The sequence below is a fragment of the Pygocentrus nattereri genome, chromosome 2 (assembly GCF_015220715.1).
Source record: "Pygocentrus nattereri isolate fPygNat1 chromosome 2, fPygNat1.pri, whole genome shotgun sequence".
NCBI lineage: Eukaryota > Metazoa > Chordata > Actinopteri > Characiformes > Serrasalmidae > Pygocentrus > Pygocentrus nattereri.
In genome coordinates, this window is record NC_051212.1 from 25,723,187 (window position 1) to 25,743,749 (window position 20,563).

The 20,563-nt window shown below is 39.9% G+C and overlaps 1 protein-coding gene across 2 annotated transcripts; it reads right to left on the reverse strand.

Annotated features, from left to right (window-relative positions):
* Nucleotides 1–2,051: 2,051 nt before the first annotated feature.
* Nucleotides 2,052–20,009, reverse strand: si:dkey-33c9.6 (active breakpoint cluster region-related protein). Of its 2 annotated transcripts, none has more exons than XM_017723047.2 (22): nucleotides 19,810–20,009; nucleotides 19,505–19,617; nucleotides 19,081–19,185; nucleotides 17,555–17,779; nucleotides 17,239–17,346; nucleotides 17,088–17,142; nucleotides 16,934–16,986; nucleotides 16,637–16,774; nucleotides 15,350–15,471; nucleotides 13,977–14,133; nucleotides 13,499–13,624; nucleotides 11,291–11,366; nucleotides 11,108–11,203; nucleotides 10,845–10,916; nucleotides 9,953–10,050; nucleotides 9,009–9,101; nucleotides 6,766–6,932; nucleotides 6,002–6,141; nucleotides 5,447–5,581; nucleotides 3,060–3,165; nucleotides 2,650–2,791; nucleotides 2,052–2,527 (listed from the first exon to the last, which is right to left on the reverse strand). In XM_017723047.2, the coding sequence occupies exons 1-22, from the start codon at nucleotides 19,859–19,861 to the stop codon at nucleotides 2,441–2,443; spliced, it is 2,466 nt and encodes an 821-aa protein (XP_017578536.1). In that variant the 5' UTR covers nucleotides 19,862–20,009; the 3' UTR covers nucleotides 2,052–2,440. The 2 variants fall into 2 exon arrangements, with proteins under 2 accessions (XP_017578536.1, XP_017578535.1); XM_017723046.2 differs by having other exon boundaries at nucleotides 3,060–3,168.
* Nucleotides 20,010–20,563: the final 554 nt, after the last annotated feature.

Sequence of the window (20,563 nt, forward strand, 5' to 3'; positions counted from 1 at the left end):
ATAAACACCATACTCTGAGCTCCATGTTTACTGCCTAGCAAGAAGAATTTTTACGAGACGCAAGGCCTTCCGAGCCAAAGTTCAACAAGCCCTTCTGCTTTACCTTCTCTCTCTAACTCTCCTTCTCTCTGGTCAGGCTGAACACCGACACCATAAGTTAAACCTCAGCATGCCATGAAGGCTTTCCCACAGTGTTTCAAAAACAAAAACTTTTGCTCAGACACTCTGTCTTATGAGCACACACACACACACACACACGCACACTGGCCCAGGGAACCAGATACACACGCGGCTTCTGTTAACCCGAGAGTGAGGAGGTCAATCCAGTTGATCCCTAGCATGAATGCCTCTCGTACGAACACATTGCATCCATGGCAACAAGACACCTCTGCATTAGCTCCAATAAAAACAGTGCCATCTGTGGCTTCATTTCCTAGTGTACAAACTTACGCTTCAAAATGGGTAGTGTTGCAGTAATTAATTATCTTGAATCAAGCTTAGAACACCAAAACAATGTACAAGAAAATGTTGAAAGCAGAATGCCTTCAGAAAACAATTACTCAGTACAGTAAGTTCGTTAGGAATTGACAGTGCCTATTGCCCCATGCCCCTGGCCAGACCATTTCACATTTTGGCCAGTAAAAATGCAGAGCCTGTGGCCTGATTTTTCTGAGTTACTTTTCCCTTTTTAACAAATCTCTCACTGGACACTAAACTAACCAAATTAGATTTCGACAAATTCATTGACTGTGGTGTGGTGACTATGGTCAGAAGTTGTTCCAATGACTAAAGTCTTACATAAAATAAGGTTTTAAATAAGCTGGCGTGGCTAAACAGGCCTAATTAAATAACCCAGTATATGTGAAGATGTAAAGATTTTTTTACAGATATTTTCTTTAAGATTCGCTGGGTTGGTGGGCCTAAAGGCCAGTGCAATTTTTCTTTCTTTATTTATTTTTTTACATCTATCATAGAAGTTCACCCAGAAGTTCAGTGACTTTACTGCAAAGTTATGTTTGTTCCTTCAAATTCTGCAGCATCTTTGCATTTTAGTTAACATTTCCAGGAACTGTTTAACACAGTTCTTACTTTCCATTCACAGTGCGAATTAATGCACTAAAAGGTTACGTGGAACACTAGCAGAGACACATGCCCTTCAGACACCGTGACCCACACACACACACACACACACACACTGTTCATCTAGATGAGAATAACAAGTTCCAATTTCATGAGATAAACCCTGTTTTTTTTTTCTATCTGCTGCTATATGATCTTATTTAAAGTTGAACCCATTGAGCTCTATAAAAGGTAAAGCCAGGTCCATAATGAAAGTCCTTCAGCTTTTTTCCTCATATTGTCAGTTTCCTTTCTCTCCTTTCTAATGGCAAAGTCCTCTCATATTGCTCATACTGTGCCTGTATTCAGCATTTTGCTCTGAATGATTGAGCGTGATACTTCTGATTTACGATCCCGGCATCCTTTGTTACCGTGACAATGTCTGGACTGCTTTTCTGTGCACATCTGACACCGAAGGGCTTTTCCCTTGTCTGGCTCTTTGGAATGCTGGGAGCGAGAGAGTCAGGATTAGGGATCAAAGCTGTAACTGAAGGGCGACAGAGAGGGTAGGCCACGCTGACCAGGTGGTGCATGTGGGGTGAAAGGCAACACTCAGTTGTATAGGCAGAGCTTGATCAGTGCAGATGATGTTGTGTGCATGTGTGTGTATCCCCCGCAGAAGTCTTTGAAGTACTGCTACACACGATGCTAAACCTGGCCTTGTTGAAGCTGAACCGTAACAGATTGATTTGTTTGGATAGACGGGGGGAGACTTGTATAGAAAAGTTATTGGTGACTCAGACGTGTATATGAGCTGGACAAATGCCCTGCACTGCAGTTCTCACCTTGCAGACTCACAGAAGACTCCAGGACAGTCAACGTCCTGGTTAGCAGAGCTACCAAGAACACATACACACACCCAATACTCTGTCTTTTCATAACGCTTGCTGTGTTGGCCCTGTCCAGCATCAATCAATAGTCATTACAATTACTTTTATGAAAGTTTACATTTTATTTTATAAATAAAATAAATATACAGGATATAGATTCTTATTTCACACCAACTCAACAGAAAATCAACCGTATTTTTGTCACATTTTAAGTACAGTCAATTCCTACCCACTACCTACATATCTTGTATTGCACAATAATTACCAACCTTTAAAAGTCAAAGGGTCTGGGCCAACACAAGTCCTCTGTCTATCCAACAACTAAATGCTCAGTTTTGTATACATAACCCAAGACACATCCTCCATTGGCTAGCTTTGCACTACATCAGCATAGTACCATCATACCCAATACAATAGCACTTATGGATTCCTGCTGGAATCCAGCAATAGGATGAAGCATTCTTAGCTGACCTCATCCCTGAGGAACACTGTCATGGTTCTTCTTCTGTTTCTAGCAGTTTGGTAGTGACAGCTTCTGGAAGATTCTGATTCTGGAGGTAGAGGTAAATTACTTGGACCTGTGGGAGGACAGAAAGACCACAGGACCTAAATAAGAACATTGCCTGTATCTATTTTGCAAGTGGTTCAGATATTTGGGGTGAATTTCACATTTTGAAAAAAATAAAGGTAACAAACGTACCTGAACTTCGACCTCCTGAGAGATGTCCACTGGTGGGCCACAATGATTAAGACTGGCCACTGGGGAGCGCAAGAGACTGGGGCCAAACACTGTGGCCAGATTACTGAGAGACATCTTATTCTGCTCTGCTTTCTGTGCAACCCTGAAGAGAAAGACAGAGAAAAGTTACTCCTGAATGACTCAACCTGAAACCAGGTCAAACACAGGGCTGAAACTAAATCAGTTAAGTCCAGAGACCACAGGAAGTCAGGTGTTACTGTGTGGGAGAACACTGGTATTGAATTAGAACTTCCGACTCTAAATAAAATGTCAAATCTTAGCTTTCCTCTTGACCCATGACAGATGCATATCAAATTAAAACTGGACAGAGAAGAAACAGAGTCCGTCACAAAGAAGACAGCGGATGTTACCGTTTGAGGTGATGTAATAGGAAGAGAAGGGTGTTGCGGTTTACGTCAGGGAAGGACTGTAGCTCAGACAGCATCATTTCGGCTCTGTGGTACGGGTCAGCCAGGTCTGCTTGAGACAGACAGCTTGTCAGTTTCTTATTGTGCATGATCATAAGCCACATAGTGTGAATATTTTTTAATTATATTCTATATTATTCAATGTTGTCCTAACAACTTGGGTCAGGAAATGTAACCTAATAACACAGAGCTTGAGAACCTGCAGTCTGGAACACTATGTACAGTGTCCCTGTTATAATAAGCACTAGAGGTGGGCGATCTGGCAAAATGTAATATTACAATTATTCCGGAGGTTTTTAACGATACATAGTGTGTCACTATATGTATTTTTTTCTGACATCTTTTAAGTTAAAAAAAAGTAAAACATTTTATAATTACTATCAAAAAATATGAATCCAATCATTTGTATTCATTATTTCACACATTGTGCTGCAACAACTCCAATAAAACAGAACTACTTGTACTCTCTTTGTCATCAAACAGGCAGTTAGGAAGTGGTTTTTAAGTACTGACGATATACATGATACAGAAAACCATGTTGTGAAATATAGTGATGTACTTTATCATGATAACTATAAATTTTGTCATATTCCTCCACTAACAGATTGAACTATTTAGGCCGCAAATTAAACACAAGTAATAAGGGAAGTGGTTCTTTGCAAATGCAAATATGTCCTTAATAAGATGAATAACAACACTTTCTCAGTTAGAGATGAAATGGCTGCAATTTAATACACTCAACCTGTTGTCTTCCCAGAGTTGGTAGTAGAGCTGAGTCATGTATCACTTTTATATAAAAATAACAACTTGAAAGAGTGCAATTTTCCTAGGGTTGTTCAATTTAGATGCAACAAGATCAGACAAATATTCATGGGACATTCTATTAATTGCAAGTAAAAAAGCTGTATAAAAAGAAGGTGGCAGTCTCCTGACCCCACAGTGGATTACTATAAACCTGGCCAATTAAATATATGCAATGTGGGTCAACTATATGAAGTGGGGTCAACTATATGAAGTCTATGAGACCAGAGTTTGTTGAGATGCATTCTTTTTCCATTTATTCATGTTTGGTCACGTTTTAAAATGTAAGTTTTATTTTATTTATTTTTTGTTTAAAAAATGAGGAAAAAAATAATTTTAAAGAACAAAAAGGGGGAGTGGTCTGGGTTATAAGATGTATGAAAGAATATATATTTAGAAATTAATACATGCATGGAACTGGGTGTTGTCATTGCATGCTTTTAAATGTCTCCCCTTGGAAAAAATATAATAAAAACAAATAATGCCATTTTCAAATCACAAGATCTGTCATTTTAATCATATTCTAAATTATTAAACGTTGTCCTAACAACTTAGTTTAAGCAGGGAAACTGAATAGCACAGAGCTTATAAACTTGCAGTCTGTCACACTACATCGTGTTGTAGTACTCAAGTCTCAAAGTCTCAAAAAACGGAAGTGTTTGTCTTTTAGATGAAAAAAGCCTGGACATTAATTTATAGGAAACAATCAAAAGTAAACTGGAATCACAAAATTACTTTCAATTAGATATTTCCCCCAAACCATTCAGCCCTAGTTGGCTGCATGGAAAAATCACACACCACAATCTATGAATGTTGCTGCTATGCTGCTAAATCACATTCACTGAGCTTAACTGTCTTGATACAGCTACTGTTCACCTCTTTCGCAGGACATAAGGTGGAAATAGTTCAGCATCACATTCTATTTATGGTAACAGTGCTGTCACTGTGAGATGTTCACTGCCACTATAAATGCTAGCACACTGGTATCCAGCCATTTGGTATCAGGCCATACTGAAAGCTGCATGATACTTCCATGCATCTGAAGTCTGTGCTAAATTGCTTTAGATTCCTTCAAATGTCTGTACACCACTAGACTGCATTGGTTGTCAAAGAACTGCCAGGCACAAAAGAAAGACAAATTCATAAACATTCCCAAAATGATGTTCTCAAACATACCCAGCATACCTGATGTTGTTTCATTCAGGAATCAAAGGTAAGTCTCAATAATTAAGACCGGATGTTCTTTTCATCACTATATGGATTAAACATACACCTCATAAACATGAAAGTGTACTGCTGACAACACATAGGAAAGGAAGTCCAGCTTACTGCCTCAATCTTTGGCAGCACTATACATATATACATATACACACACACACACACACACACACACACACACACACACACACACACACACACACACACATACATACATATATATATATATATATATATATATAGAGAGAGAGAGAGAGAGAGAGAGAGAAAAAAAAAAAAAAAAAAAAAAAAAAAAAAAAAAAAACACTCACCCAGTGCTTTGGATAGACTCTGGAAATGGTCAGTAGGAATGAGAGGCTCAGGCAGTTCTCTAAAGTACAGCTTGAGAGTTCCAGAAACTGTATTCACATCCACACTTCTCACCTTACTTACAGCCTCCCAGTAATCTGAAGACAGAAGAAGACAATGAAACAACAGGGCAATGAAGGATGTGGAGAGACAGTAGAAAGGAGGCATAGATATGCATGAATGTCCAAATCTTTGCTTTCCAAAGAAAACCATGTATCTGCAAAATGGTAACTTTACAGGAAAGAGGGCAAAACATTGTTTACATGTAATTTAAAGCAACAAGAAGATATTTTTTTTCCAGGCAATCTTGGAGCATTTCTATTGGTCCATCATGGAATTTTCACACAGTGTAAAGAGTAGCTGCTGAGCTCAAATGATGCAGAAAAACGAATATTAAAAAAAAAAAAAAAAAGGAGATACTTGGTTATTTCATTTAGTATGAAAAATCCATGCCATGCAGAACCTTTTCATCTGTTAGTGAAACCACCACACAAACACACACATGCACATTTGCTCACTTGTGTCAAATGCATGTTTGAGAGCTTGAATCTCTCTGCTAGCTCCTGAGATTCTGTAGATACCCTCCTCTTCCAGTCCTCTCCTCTCAATCTCCTCCACACAGGAGCGCACTATATGAGGCACCAGCACACCCTCCTGTCTGAGATAGATATGTAAGCACGCACACATGCACACACACACACGCAGAAAGAGTGTATACATAAGACATTATTAACAATAAGCTACCAAGAGAACGTGGACAGTCAGCAAATCACAGGAAACTCTGAACGTGACTTGCTGAGTACGTCATATACATACTTTTTCTTTTTGCAGAACTTGCCACAGTTTTTGGTCTTTTGTAATATTCCAGTCTTTCATAAGTAGATTCCTGTTTTGATAATAAAGCTGATCCTTCATGTTTAACTTTCCATTTCCTCAAAAAACGTTTAGATGAAAGTACAACTCATTCACAACAGGGCACTTTGAAGCACATTATGAGGAAAAAAAAAAAGTTGATTTTTTTTGTTTTGTACTGTTGTTTTGTACTGAGTCTCTAAATGAAACTGTACTAAATATTTCAGACCAGTTTTAGTTTGTGGAATATGATTTTTTTTTATCTTAATAATAAATTATAAATGACAACGTAATCACCTACTTTTATAACCACTTCTATGGATCAATGCCATCAGATCTTTTTCTTTTGCATAACATCTTCACAGTAAATTCACGTATTTCCAAATGAATCATTTCTACTGGATCACTTACAAAACACTGAAATACTGACCTTGCTACATCTCCAATTAGCACAGAGAAAACAGTCTTCTGCTGGAGTGGAGTGAAGCTGGGTGGCTCCAGGGGGTGGGGTGTGTATTTAATTGATATGATCACCTCTATCAGGCCCAAATTCAAGGTCATTTTCTTCCACTTCTTTAGCATATCGAGAGAATCCAACTGTCAGCCACACATACACACACACACACACACACACACACACACACACACACACACACACACACACACACACACAAAGAAGGACAATAAAATACACAAAACACAAGTCATTGTTTTGCTTTGAGACTTTAACACATCATAAGTAAAATTCTAGTTGGAATTACTGTGGTTTATAATACATCCTGAACTTTCTTGTGATTAGATATACAGTGAGAAGCAAACGCATTGGGACAATGAGGTGAAGTAGTTCTTGTTATATATGCAAAATTGACATTCCAGACCAACATGTGAACATGTGACCAAAGCACATAAAGTCTGCTTTTATTCATGAAAACAAAAAAGCCTGTGTACTGTAAGCCATGCAGGAAAAATGGCATTTGTTGGATTTACTCCTCCAGTTGCAACTGAGCATAAGTACAGCAACAAATATACTTAAAGCAAATTTAAGTATTTGGTCCCAAATACTTTAAATGTAGTTATGTTATACCTGAAGTTTGGGGGGAGGAGCATGGCTGAAACTCCTCCTTCTTCCAGTCTAATGACCTATAAATTCACATCCTCACCTTCAGTTCTCAATCCCCACCACCACCCCAACTCCCTGACTCTCAGTCCTACAGCTTCTGCAGCTCAAGGCATGGTCTGAACTCGCAAAATGGAATAACAGACTTCACCAGACTCTTGATAACTTCATTTGCAATGCTGTGCCATGTCTTTCTGGCAGATTATTTCAGTTGGTGCTTGTTTTGTGGGTGTTCTGGCTTCAGTTTCCTCATTAAACATTGCTCCAGAATTTTTCAGGCTCATCTTTGTAATTTTTTGTAATTACTGTTAATTACTGTTATTCTTTGTTAATTACTGCCTCGTCCTAATCAGAGGTTTGCATCTCATAGTGCAGCTTGTGTACTCCCTCTTTTCAGAAAGTCCTCTGTGAATGGTGAATACTGACACTTTTGGTTTTTTTTTTTCTTCACAGCTCTAACAGTTTTCTTATCACCAGCTGCCATGATTTTCTTGAGATGGCCTTGATTGTTGCATTTTGCTAACACCTCATATAGTTTCTTTGTTTTTCTAAATATTCCAAACTGTTGTTTTTGGAATGCCCAATTGTCCTGCATTGATATTTGCTTTAATGTCATGCTCAAAACTGCCTGCTTTTCTACCAGTGCCTGTGGATGGTGTAGCTGTTCTAGTACACACAATGTTTATCTACATATATATCACACTAAAGATTGGGGTGTCAAACAAAATCACTAAAAGTGCCATATAAAAAAAATCTCAACAAATCCGTGGACCAGCTGCTTTTTAATTTCATTCTTCTTAACAATTTGCCACAAGCTAAACTGGCCATTGTTTGTTCAAAATATGCCAAAACTGCCAAATTGCTTTATATGAAACAATAGAATGCATTAGCTGCAGGTAACTATTAAACATCAAGGTCCCCAGTGTACAGTAGGCTTACTATAACCATTCGTTTTTTGTTGTTGTTTTTTTTTTTGTGAAGCAGTCCCAGATATCATTGTTGGGGAGGGGGTGGGAGCACACATTATGTTGCAGTTCATGCTGGGAACTGTAGTGCAGCTCATGGTGAAATGGGCTAATATTAGTAGGAAATCAAAATAATTTTGCAGGCCAAATAGGATTGTGCCATGGGCATGATTTGGCCTGCGGGCCTTGTGTTTGACACATGGGCTATAGATCATAGTCACTTCTCTCGTTTTATTGAACATGGAATAAACAGGGGAAGTTCATATAAACAGTGTGGTTCATGCTGTATGGAAAATGTTGACCAGAAATAAGAAATAAAACTGTTATTCTTGCCTCATTTTCCTTTTTGATCTAGAACCCAAAACTTAAGAATATATAACAAAAATAACCTTTCACCTTGTTGATCCAGCATTTTTGCTTCTCACTGTATGACTCTTCACGAGCACCTTGTTTGAGCACTCCTAAGACCATGCACAGCCATGTTCATTGCATTTTGATTAAACTGGCACGAGTGCTGGATCATGTTAACAGTTTACCTGTGACTGTACTTGTGTAGCTTAGTTTAGCTCTTAAAAAACCTTGAGACCTCACCTGTAAGGTTGCTCTGCCCATGATATCCTCCTGAGACTGAGAGAGACACAGCAGTCGCAGATGCTGAGCTCCATCCACCTGAAGCACCAACTCCTACAAGGCACATACACATACTTAAAGGCCCATTTTTAACAAGGCTGCATAGTTTTAAGATCACCTTAACTATTATTAGAAATAATGCTTGCTACTGAATTGCCCCTGATCTGAATGCTAGAGCACTTAAATGAGCATTGAACTATAAGCTGCACTTATTTTATTGTACTGCACTCTGTATTGTAGTTTATTGTATTGTATCTTATTGTTATTGTATTGCATTGAATGGCACAGAGTTCTGCGTTCAACTCTGGTTCTTTTTCTCTTGGTGTCTGCAGTGACATATGTTTCTAGCAGTATCTGAGCTCAGGACTGTCTTTCTCTCTAAGCTATTGGTAACTAGCAAAGATACTTTCTCTAGATTGACAAAGCACTTCTTGTAAGTCGCTCTGGATAAGAGCGTCTGCTAAATGCTGTAAATGTAAATGTAAATACTCTGAGGAACCTCAGCCCATTTTAATATTTCCAACATTAAATGTGAACTAATTTAAGTCAAATCATGAGGTCTTTACTGTTATTCCACAATATAACCTGTATGCACTGGAACAAAAAAAAAAAAAAAAAAACTGTTCTTCAGGCCCTATAGTACAATACACAACAGCAGCACAAATGCAGGTAAACAACAGTGTGCAGAATATTCAATAAATACACCAAACACATGACAGCAAATACTAGACAGGATAACAAAACAAAATATATGAAGGAGCATATCTACACGCATACATACACATGCATATATATGCATTCAAATGATATCCAAAGTAATGAAGTGATATGAAATCAGAATAAATAGAACTCAAAATGACCGAGCTGAAAAGGAATGTGTTTGTGTTTGTGTTCTAGGTCTTCACCTGGTCCCACTGTGGTGTCAAACTGTAAGAGGAAAGACATGTCTGTGCCCTTCTGTCAAAAATCTCAAAGCCATCAACTTCAACACACACATAGACACCTGTAACCACAGGAAAACCCAGAGAGAAAGAGAGAGAGCAGCAGAGTGAGTGGCTGAAGAAAGAAAGAAAATGAAGGAAGGAATTAACTGGGAACGCTTTGTATTTGGACGGTTACTTTTTTTCTCAGTTGCTTATGAACAACTGTGGAAAGTATAGTCAAAACTATTCTGAAATAAAGTACCTTAAAAACTCATGTAAAAAAAATTAATTAACATTTTGCACAGTTTGCAAAATAATATATGCCTTTTCACTGCTTGCATTTGAAACTAATTTGCCCAAAGAATCTTGCTCATCAAATCTTTCTGCCATTTACTTGCACTCAGTTAAATCAGTTAGAGGACAGTATTCATTTAATATGCTTTCTGGTTTATTTGATGGATACAGCTCCAATTCATCTACATGTTACTGGTTGCAGAAAAATCAAAGATTGTGTAAATGTAAAGTATATGTGCATAATTGTCAGTTTTTGAAACTTGCTGTTAACACATTCATGACATGTTGTATTTAAACTTTGATTTAACACAGTTTAAGGTGAAAATGCTTCAAGCTAAGCTTTCTGACAATATTTGTTATTGTGTTATTATACACAGATATAACTAGGTGACCCCTTTAAGATGTGAGATTATTGAAAATTATGGAGGTAAATTGTGTTTGGGAGTTTAGCAGCTTTAAAATGTGAACTGTCTTTCAGCAACTGAGTTGAAACAACTGAAAGAAAGTAACTTGGGAGTGTTTAGATGGATTGCTCAGGGTGCTTGTGCATGCGATTGTGACTAGGGGAGACGTGACTTACTTGCAGGCTGCTGTAAACCACAGGCTGTATGCACAACCACGCTCAGGCTCCCACACATGCTATTCACTTTTTCTGTGTGAGAGAGAGAGACAAAGGCAGAGGCAGTGAAAGAGAGAAACACAGAGATAGACAACTTTTCTGTGAACGTGAGTGAAACAGAAACTTCAGTAAGGACATAAAAAATGAGAGAAGGCAAGTAAGACTGCGAGAGTTTGCATGTGTATGCCTATGTATGTATAAGTGTGATAAAGAAAAGTACTGACCAGGCTGAAGGCAGCAAAGAGGCAGCTGTTGTGTCATTCTCAATTTGACACAAGAGTTGGCTAGAGAGAGTAAGTCCGGCAGCACTGTTTCAAGGTCTGAGACATACACGCAAACATACAGTGCATGAAAATCAAAATGAAAAGGTGATACAAGCACAAATACTGAACAGAATGTCCACTCACCCTCTGTTTTGTGTTTGCTTATCGCCTCTCTCCACTCATCAAGCTCATGTAGAGAAGATAAATGGATTATGTGACTCTGAAAAAACAGAGAAATTATATATATATATATATATATATATATATATATATATATATATATATATATATATATATATATATATATATATATATATATATGTGTGTGTGTGTGTGTGTGTGTGTGTGTGTGTGTGTGTGTGTGTGTGTGTGTATTTCTTTTGGCCCATCCACCATGAACGTTTGACACAATATAAAGGACAAAAGGCATTGTCAAATTATGTAAAAACTGGAAAACGACAAAAATGGAGATACAAGGTTCTTGTCCGACAACAGCGATATTGCTACTGTCAGAACAAAACCTCATAATGCAAGCACAATGCAAACTGTCGAATGCAGTGGTGTAAAACACTGCCACTGGACTTTAGAGCAGTGGAAACGTGTTCTCTGGAGTGATGAATCAAGCTTCTCCATATGGCAATCCGATGGACAAGTCTGCATTTGGCGGCAGCTAGGAGAAAAGTTCTTATCTGACTACATTGTGCCAAGTGTAAAGTTTGGTGGAGGGGGGATTATGGTGTGCGGTTGTTTTTCAGGAGTTGGGCTCGGCCCCTTTAGTTCCAGTGAAAGGAGCTCTTAATGCTTCAGCAGACCAGGACATTTTGGACATGGCCCCTTCCTGTTCCAACATGACTGCACATCAGTGCAGAAAGCAACGTCCATAAAGACATGGATGAGGTCTGGTGTGAAAGAACTTGACTGGCCTGCACAGAGTCCTGACCTCAACCTGATAGAACACCTTTGGGATTAATTAGAGTGGAGACTGTGAGCCAGGCCTTCTCGTCCAACATCAGTGTCTGACATCATGAATGCGCTGTTATAGCTGCAAAGGGTGGGCTGACATCATATAAAACCCTATGGATTAAGAATGGGATGTCACTCAAACATATATGCGAGTGAAGGCAGGCGAGCGAATACTTTTTTTATATATTGGCAATATATCCATCCATCCATCATCTCCCGCTTCTCTGGGGAAGATGATGGCGGGTCGTGGGGGCAGCATCCTAAGCAATGAGGCCCAGATCTCCCTTTCCCCAGCCACTTCCACTAGCTCTCCGGGGGGGATTCCGAGGTGCTCCCAGGCCAGCTGGGCAATATAGTCACGTCAGTGTGTCCTGGGTCTTCCCCGGGGTCTCCTCCCTGGTGGACTTGCCTGTGACACCTCACAAGGGAGGCGTCCAGGAGGCATCCTAACCAGATGCCTGAACCACCTCAACTGGCTCCTCTCGACGTAAAGAAGCAGCGGCTCTACTCCGAGTCCCTCCCGGATGACCGAACTTCTCACCCTATCTCTAAGGGAGAGTCCAGATTTAGAGGTACTGATTCTCATCCCGGCCGCTTCACACTCGGCTGCAAACCGATCCAGCGAAAGCTGAAGTTCACGGCCTGATGTCCCCAATAGGACCACATCATCTGCAACCAGCAGTGATGTGACCCTGAGGTCACCAAACCGGACACCTTCCGTCCCCTGACTGCGCCTAGAAATTCTATCCATAAAAATTATGAATAGAATCGGTGACAAAGGGCAGCCCTGACAGAGTCCAACTCTCACTGGGAACGAGTCTGACTTACTGCCGGCTATGCAAACCAAGCTCCTGCTTTGTTTGTACAGGGCCTGAATGGCTCATAGCAAAGAGCCATGTACCCCGTACTCCCGAAGCACCTCCCACAGAATACCCCGTGGAATACAGTCGAATGCCTTCTCCAGATCCACAAAGCACATGTGGACTGGTTGGGCAAACTCCCATGAGCCCTCTAGGAATATATATATATATATATATATATATATATATATATATATATATATATATATATATATATATATATATTTTTTTTTTTTTTTTTTTTTTTTTTTTTTGGCAATATGGTGTATATGTATACTCCAAAACTGTCACTGGGGTTGTACTCCCACAGGTACATCTCAATACCTTTAGCCAGGGAACATAACTGTAACATAATCTACTAAAATTACATTTATCTTCTACGTTGTATTGACTCCATACACCCTGTCTCGTCTCAAGGCTTTCTTTTTATTGTTCCCTTTGAAAACATAATTTTATGAACAGCTACAAATATGTACTTTAAACAAAAGGAGATTTGCTGCTTTATACAAAGTATATAAGCTGACCTTACCTTGCTGTTAGGGCTATGTAACTCTAAGATGAAAGAAGGGGTGTGTGTGAGAAGCCAAAGCTCACAGGCTTCAAGCTTTCTTCTACAGCGATCAGCAGCACGAGAAACAGACCCTTTACTCTCTCTCTGCAACACACACACACACACACACACACACACACACACACACACACACACACACACACCTCTTTCAGAATATATATCTAGAATTTCCGTATTTATTGAATTCACACCTCCACCCTTAGACATACTGGCAGCTTATCACACATATAGAACTCATACGCACAGGCACTTACAAACACAGATATATGCAGTCACATACTTTTTTTTACACAGGGTCTCACTACCCTTAATCAAGACCCATGATATTTCATATATTCACACTAACACACACATAAATAAATGCACACAGACATATGCAAATACACATGCAGACACAGAAACAAACACAATACGCTCACAAATACGCTCTCAGTACCATATACTCTTGAAGCATGCGTCTGCAGTGAAACATCTTTGCTCTCATGTTACTGATTTTAAGCTGAAGGTCAGCTGATGGGTCCTGCTCTGCTGCCCAGTGCATCTTTAATCCCGCTAGTGGCATATACCAACAAAACCTGTAGTGAAGCTGCCTCCTGACATGCACACGCACACGCACACGCACACGCACACACACACACACACACACACACACACACACACACACACACACACGGCTGGTCAAAAGTGAATTAGCTTGCAGGAAACTCATGTTTTTGCCATATAAAGTTGCTGAAAATACAAAACAAAATTTAAAAGGCACCAAAGCAATGTTCAAGAACACTGTAATTCACTCTAAACACTGGTATCCTCAAGACATAAACCATTCTATAAACAAGTTTTAAAAGACTGTTTCCACTCACTGTCCACTCTATTAGACTCTCCTGTCTTGTTGATCTACCTTGTAGATGTAAAGTCAGAGACAGTAGCTCATTTGTTGCTGCACAGTCAAAGTTTGTGCTGGCCAAGCTCTAGTCCTGCATTAGTGGTCTCTGGATGCTGCCCACAAGACACTGTTGGCTGGATAGGTTTGCCTGGTGGACTGTTATCAGTCCAGCAGTGACACTGAGGCTGTGCCATGCTGGATCCACTTGTACCAGCATAATAGACACTAAGACTCCACCACCACTTGTCAGCGTCACTGCATTACTCAGAATGATCCAGCACCCAAATAATACCTGCTCTGTGGTGGTCCTGTGGGTGTCCTGACAATTGAAGAACAATCAAGTATATATAAAATATATATATTTATAAAGTATTCAGAGAAACAGATGGACTACGGTCTGTAATTGTAGGACTAGTGTACTTATATATTTAAGCGGAGCTGATCAAATGAAAAATATGGGTACAAACAAGGAGGTGTACCTACTAAAGTGGACAGTTGGTGTATCTTTCCAGACACCTTTACTGAAATTCATCAGATGTTTTCCATTTTATATTCATTACTAATTATTATTTTTTATAAAGTACTTAGAAAATACAAAGTCAGTGAGAGTTTTTCTTTGTAAAAACAACATAACATTAGAACAAATACACATTACAAACATTAATGCATTAAAAACAAACATTAATGCATTAAAAATAATATTTTAAAACCTTTTAAAATCTTGTCCATTTTAAACAAGCAAAGTTCACTTGATATGATATGATAGTAAGTCTGATAAACTGGCAAATGACTGTGCTGTCTCTGCCATCCAGTGCATCTATACTGAGGCCACCTTCTGATACACAAAATTCTGATACAGTTGAACTGCAAAAGTAAACTCTTTCACAAAGGACTTGCTCCTCTGGAAAAAAAAAAAAGTTACTCACCCCATAGTCCCACCCTTCAGTTTGACACATAGCAGTAGGTCTGTGTAAAGAAACAGGTGTCTAAGGCTCCGTCCACCCTCACAGACATCCACCACAAAACCATCACGCACTAGCTGCCGTCTCTGTGCAAGACACAAGATATTGACACGAGAAAAACATGCAAACATCCACATAGAAAGGACCCTGGCCACCCAGCTGGAAATTGAACCAGGCCCTTCTTGCTGTGAGACGACCCCACTGCACCATGGAGGACCATACACTTTCTCCTAACAATAGGCACTAACAATGCAGTGACTACCCTACAGCCCAGCATAGAATAGCAAAACCAACACATGTGCACATCAATACGACAATACCAACAACTGATTTACAATAGATATCTGTCCTACTGCAAATGCAGCGCCTTCCGAAAGCTTCTGTGCTATGCCATCCACACTCTCCATGACAGGACATGCCAGTACCAAGACACTACAGTACACAGAGCTTTATTTTGTTCATTTTCTGTAAATCAACTCAATTGCTTTGTAAGAAAGCAAAGCACTGTAAAACCTAATACACATTAGTATTTTAACACTATTTCGCCACGTCTGACAACTTTTTACAATCTGAAATGATTTTTCAGGTCAGAAGCTCAATCGGAAGTGACTGAGGCAGTGGATAATACAGTAGTGCGAGAGAACAGATGAGTCAATCTTCAGCCTTCCAAATGAGCTCTAACATTATCGGAGGGCCTCTGATCATTGCAAAAATGCTGATTTTTACAACTCAAAACATTCACAAGCCCTGCAGTGTGAGATGTAACTCAGTGAGTAATTCAGGCAACAGTCAATGAGAGAGTAAAATATTTCTCCAGCTCTCACTGTCATACCAATCCCATATTCATCCCCATTTTGACTTTTCGCTACACATAAAAACACAAACAAGTCCAGTCCAGTAAGTTTAGCTTTGTTTGTATCATGTGACACTGGGGGATATCTGAGATTCTGAGTCTTGTCGTCTGTTATATCTGGTTATACACTCTCGGGTCATATACTCTAATGCAAATACCCTTGTGACAAAAAGGAACAGAAGGTCTGTGAAAAACTGTTGTCAAGTTTGTGATACCATTCTAGAAAGATCTGAAAAGCTGTGTAGTATATGCCTGACTTTAGTGCACACGTGTGGGTCTGGGTTGGGTTCAGGTTTCAAATTCAGCAGTACTATCGGTCATGTCGGAAAGTTTGGGATGAGTTCGGGCTTCACATTAGTGCAGGCTTCTACAATGTGTGCTGGAGTGTATGTAGGTACCTCTCCTCTGCTGAGAGTGACAGCTCTCTTCTGCTGTGACCCCTCATTGACCCCAGACAGGAAACTGCTGGAGACACGGAGAGCTTCTTGTAGCAGGTTACTGTCATGGTGATCACATGGTGTGTGTTTCAGAAGATCCTGAAGAGACACAGGTGACAGCAATAAGAACCACAGAAAAGAACAAAAGAAGACAGATTCATAACTATATTACAAAATGGAACAGTAGCTTGTATATGGTACTTACAATATCTATAGATCTCTTTCATCATTTTTTTTTTTTTTACATGCTGCACTTACATGTAGCACTAAAGTAGTCTTCGTCACCCTGTCCAGAGGCTTGTAGAGGAGAGCTGTGACATGAGACACATGAATAGAATGAACCTCCAGAAATGCATAAATGTCTGGCCTGTCTTTATAGAGGGAAGGAAAAAACTACAGAGTCTTGTATTACCTTCAAAGGTGTACTTAGTTCTAAAGCCATCTGACCCTTTGCTGTACATCATGCTCTAGGAACAGGAACGTGAAAAGGGATGTAAGCATATGAATTTCACTAGATGACTGTAAACCTACTTAGCAGTGATTCCATAGTGCAGTGTACGCACCTCAGCAAGGACTCGGAATCGTGGGTTTGACTGGGTGCTCTTCCTCACGATCTGAACCGCGCTCTCGTAATTATCAATAAACCCTCTGTACAGTCCTAACTGGCTCACCTGTTTCAACAATGTACACAGTCACATTACAGCTCTGCAAGGCCCATGGTGTATGCAGAAGCCACAGAAAGAGATGTGCTAGGAACTAATAAACATTTACAAAGAGATCGAAGGACCTCATAATGAAACATGCAGCTTTTATTTATTAAAACCTAATGGAGGAAATTTCAGAATACTTGCACAAAGGATATGAAACATACAAACTCACAAACTTCAGGAAGAGGTCTCCCACAGACAGCTGAAGGTCTCTCTGCTGTAGCTGTACAGGTATACCTGGTTCCATGTCCACAGACTGTAGTCTGGCCCTGAGGCCACTGTGGAATTCTTTATGGAGATCTCTGAGCTCCGGCAGCTGGTAGAACACTATCTGGACCTGCTCTATAGACAACACGGGCTGAGACGTACCAGCTGAGGCCCTCAGAGCCTTCATAGGCTGGGGAGAGAGATAAAGAAAGAATTACAGATAAAGGGAGAATTTAAGTGGAGTAAACCCAAAGTATATAGGTGTGCCTGAAATGTTAGGTTCAATAAGGTGAGAAAAAGGCAATTGTGAGATAATTTGATTGTGTGTGTGTGTGTGTGTGTGTTTGTGTGTGTGTGTGTGTTTGTGTACAGAAAAGGCCCAACCATGCTGAGAGGCAGCCTAAGAGAGAGACCCAAGTGGCAGTTTGTGATCTGAGAAAGAAAAGGAAGTGAGAAGTGTGGTGTTCTTTTCTCACGAGTTAGATGTATTTAAATGTAAGTGGAAATACTGACCACTGAAGTGAGAAGAGAAAGTTGTAGAACCACATACAGCAGCTACTTCTAACCAACCAATTCAGCAGTGGCTCTCTCTCTTTCTCCACTTCATAATGTACAAGTTGAAGGACTTGAGAAAATAGCTTCATCAATGCCAATACAGAACACAGTCTCTCACATTAAACTTTACACCTCACTAATCTAAAAGCATGAACCGAAAGGGAAGCAACACTTCGCTTTTTGCTTAGGAGGGCAAGAAAGAGAAGTCTGGCCATTGGCATGACTGAAAGGGGAAGAAGGGCTGTCTCGTTTAGTATGTACATCCCTGTTGGTGCAAGTATAAAATCAGTCACTGAAAGGCAGAGAGCAAAGAGCTCAATATGTATCAACTTCCTGGACAAACACACTCAGAAACCCAAATCCATATTCACTTGTTTGTCATGATTATTCACTGCCCCAATATTGTTTATATACCTATATTTTTTTATTTTTAAGAAATTCATCTTTTCTTTTTTTTTGAATTACAAAATATAAGATCAAATAAAATATATATAAGATAAAATTTAAATATATATTATTTCATGGTTTTAGACTCATACACTAAGGTTGGAAAATATGTACAATATTATTTTTGAGGCAATAAAACTTATGTCATCATTCAAAAGATAATATAGAGCAATTACATAATATAGACCTTTGGGGATTACCCACCGTCTTCTACAGGAAACCTGTGTGTTTGTGTGTGTGTGTTGGATAAAGAGTATGAAAAATGGAACATGCGAGATTTGATTTCCTTGTAAGACACATAGGCATATGAACACATGCATGTAGGCATGCACACACCCACAAACACAGACACACACATATTGAAATCCAAGTCTGCGTGCACACGTGCAGCATATGTGAGAGAACTATGGGACATATTAAAGTCTTCATGTATGAAAGTGATGGAACGTATGAAATTCTTGTGTGTATGTTTGTGTGTATGAATGTTACCGTGAGCAGTGTCTCCAGCTCAGACAGGTAGACCTCTTCACTGATTAAAATCTCTCTGAGCAACAGCAGCCTCTTCTCCAGTAGGTCCTCTGGGCTTCTGTAGGTCTAAAACAACAACTCATCACTGAGAACATTAATCAATAGATTACTGCTCCAGAAACACCACAGCCTAGACACTGTTTCATTTCCAGTTCTAAAACAATGAAAATAATAGCCATAAGAACATCAACTTAAAACACTACTGACACATTTACTCCACAGTCCCATGTAGAACATAGACAAGGATAAGCTTTATCACTACATCCAGCCCTCATGACCCTGAGGGAGAAGCGGCTTAGAAAATGGATGGATGGACTACATCCAGCAACTGAATCAATTGACTCAGACTACAAAAGCCATTGTGGAGTTAATTAATCTGCCTCACCGGTGTGTCTGGAAGACCGGGGACCTCAGTGCTGTTAGGAACCCAGCCTGTGTCATCACTGAACACGTCCTGCAACAGGTCTGAATCTACAGCCTCCTCCTCCTCTTCCATTGCTAGCGAATGACATAAAGTGTTATTTTTTTCCTCAGTTGTAGAGGGACTCCAGATAAAAACACTGTGGGATTACAGACATATAAGTACTGAATACTAAGCTGTAATATTTCAGACTGACCGGCATGAGAATGAAATCTAAATGTAAACATTAAACACTGCCAAACAGCTGAATTTTGTAGACTTAGCCATACCAGGTAGACCATGGGATGCGAGGTACTGCAGCGCCTCTGAGTAAAGCTCCATGTCCAGCTCCACTGTCCGAGAAGAATGCGGGCTCGAAAACTGCAGCAACGCGTCGGTCAGTGTCTCTGTCTGTTCTGGTCGCTTTCACATCACAGGCCCCGAGTATATGTGTCTGCAGCCCGGAGAACCAGTGAGCGTAACGAATGCGCGGAGACACTGTCAATTATGTCTAGCATCGGCCAATCATATAACAGAGGAACTGTCAATCAAAACTTGCGTTGGCCAATCACAAGTGTGAATGACCTGTCTGTCATTTTATGCGCGAGATTCTCTCCCCCAGTTCCCTCCCCTTTAGGGCTCCGGTCCCCAGCGTTCCCCTTCTCGATAAAAGACTTATTATTTTTTTTCACCACCCGTATTCCGGCGAAACTGCTGGGCTGAGATTGGCTACTAATATACGGCGAGGGCGGAGCTTGTTTAAATATTACAGTGTTAAAAGTCCTGAGTTCTTGTTTCTATGACCACGCACGAGAGAGAGAGAGAGAGAGAGAGAGAGAGAGAGAGAGAGAGAGAGAGAGAGAGAGAGAGACGGAGACGGAGACGGAAAGGCTACACGCTTCTTGGATTCGTGACGCGCAGCACACACCGTGGCAGAGATTGATGACAGAGGTTTTGTTGTTACTCATTAGAGCAGAGGAGATCATTCACCTTGAGCTTTTTGACTCGCCTATTCTAACATATTATATTTTAAAAAACTTTACA

Coding starts and splice junctions, on each gene's coding strand:
- si:dkey-33c9.6 (XM_017723046.2), bottom strand. CDS start 19,861: ATGGAGCTTTACTCAGAGGCGCTGCAGTACCTCGCATCCCATGGTCTA. Junction 17,143..17,238: donor GATTCCGAGTCCTTGCTGAG/GTGCGTACACTG, acceptor TCCTGTTCCTAG/AGCATGATGTACAGCAAAGG. Junction 2,792..3,059: donor CTATTACATCACCTCAAACG/GTAACATCCGCT, acceptor CTTTCTCTTCAG/GGTTGCACAGAAAGCAGAGC.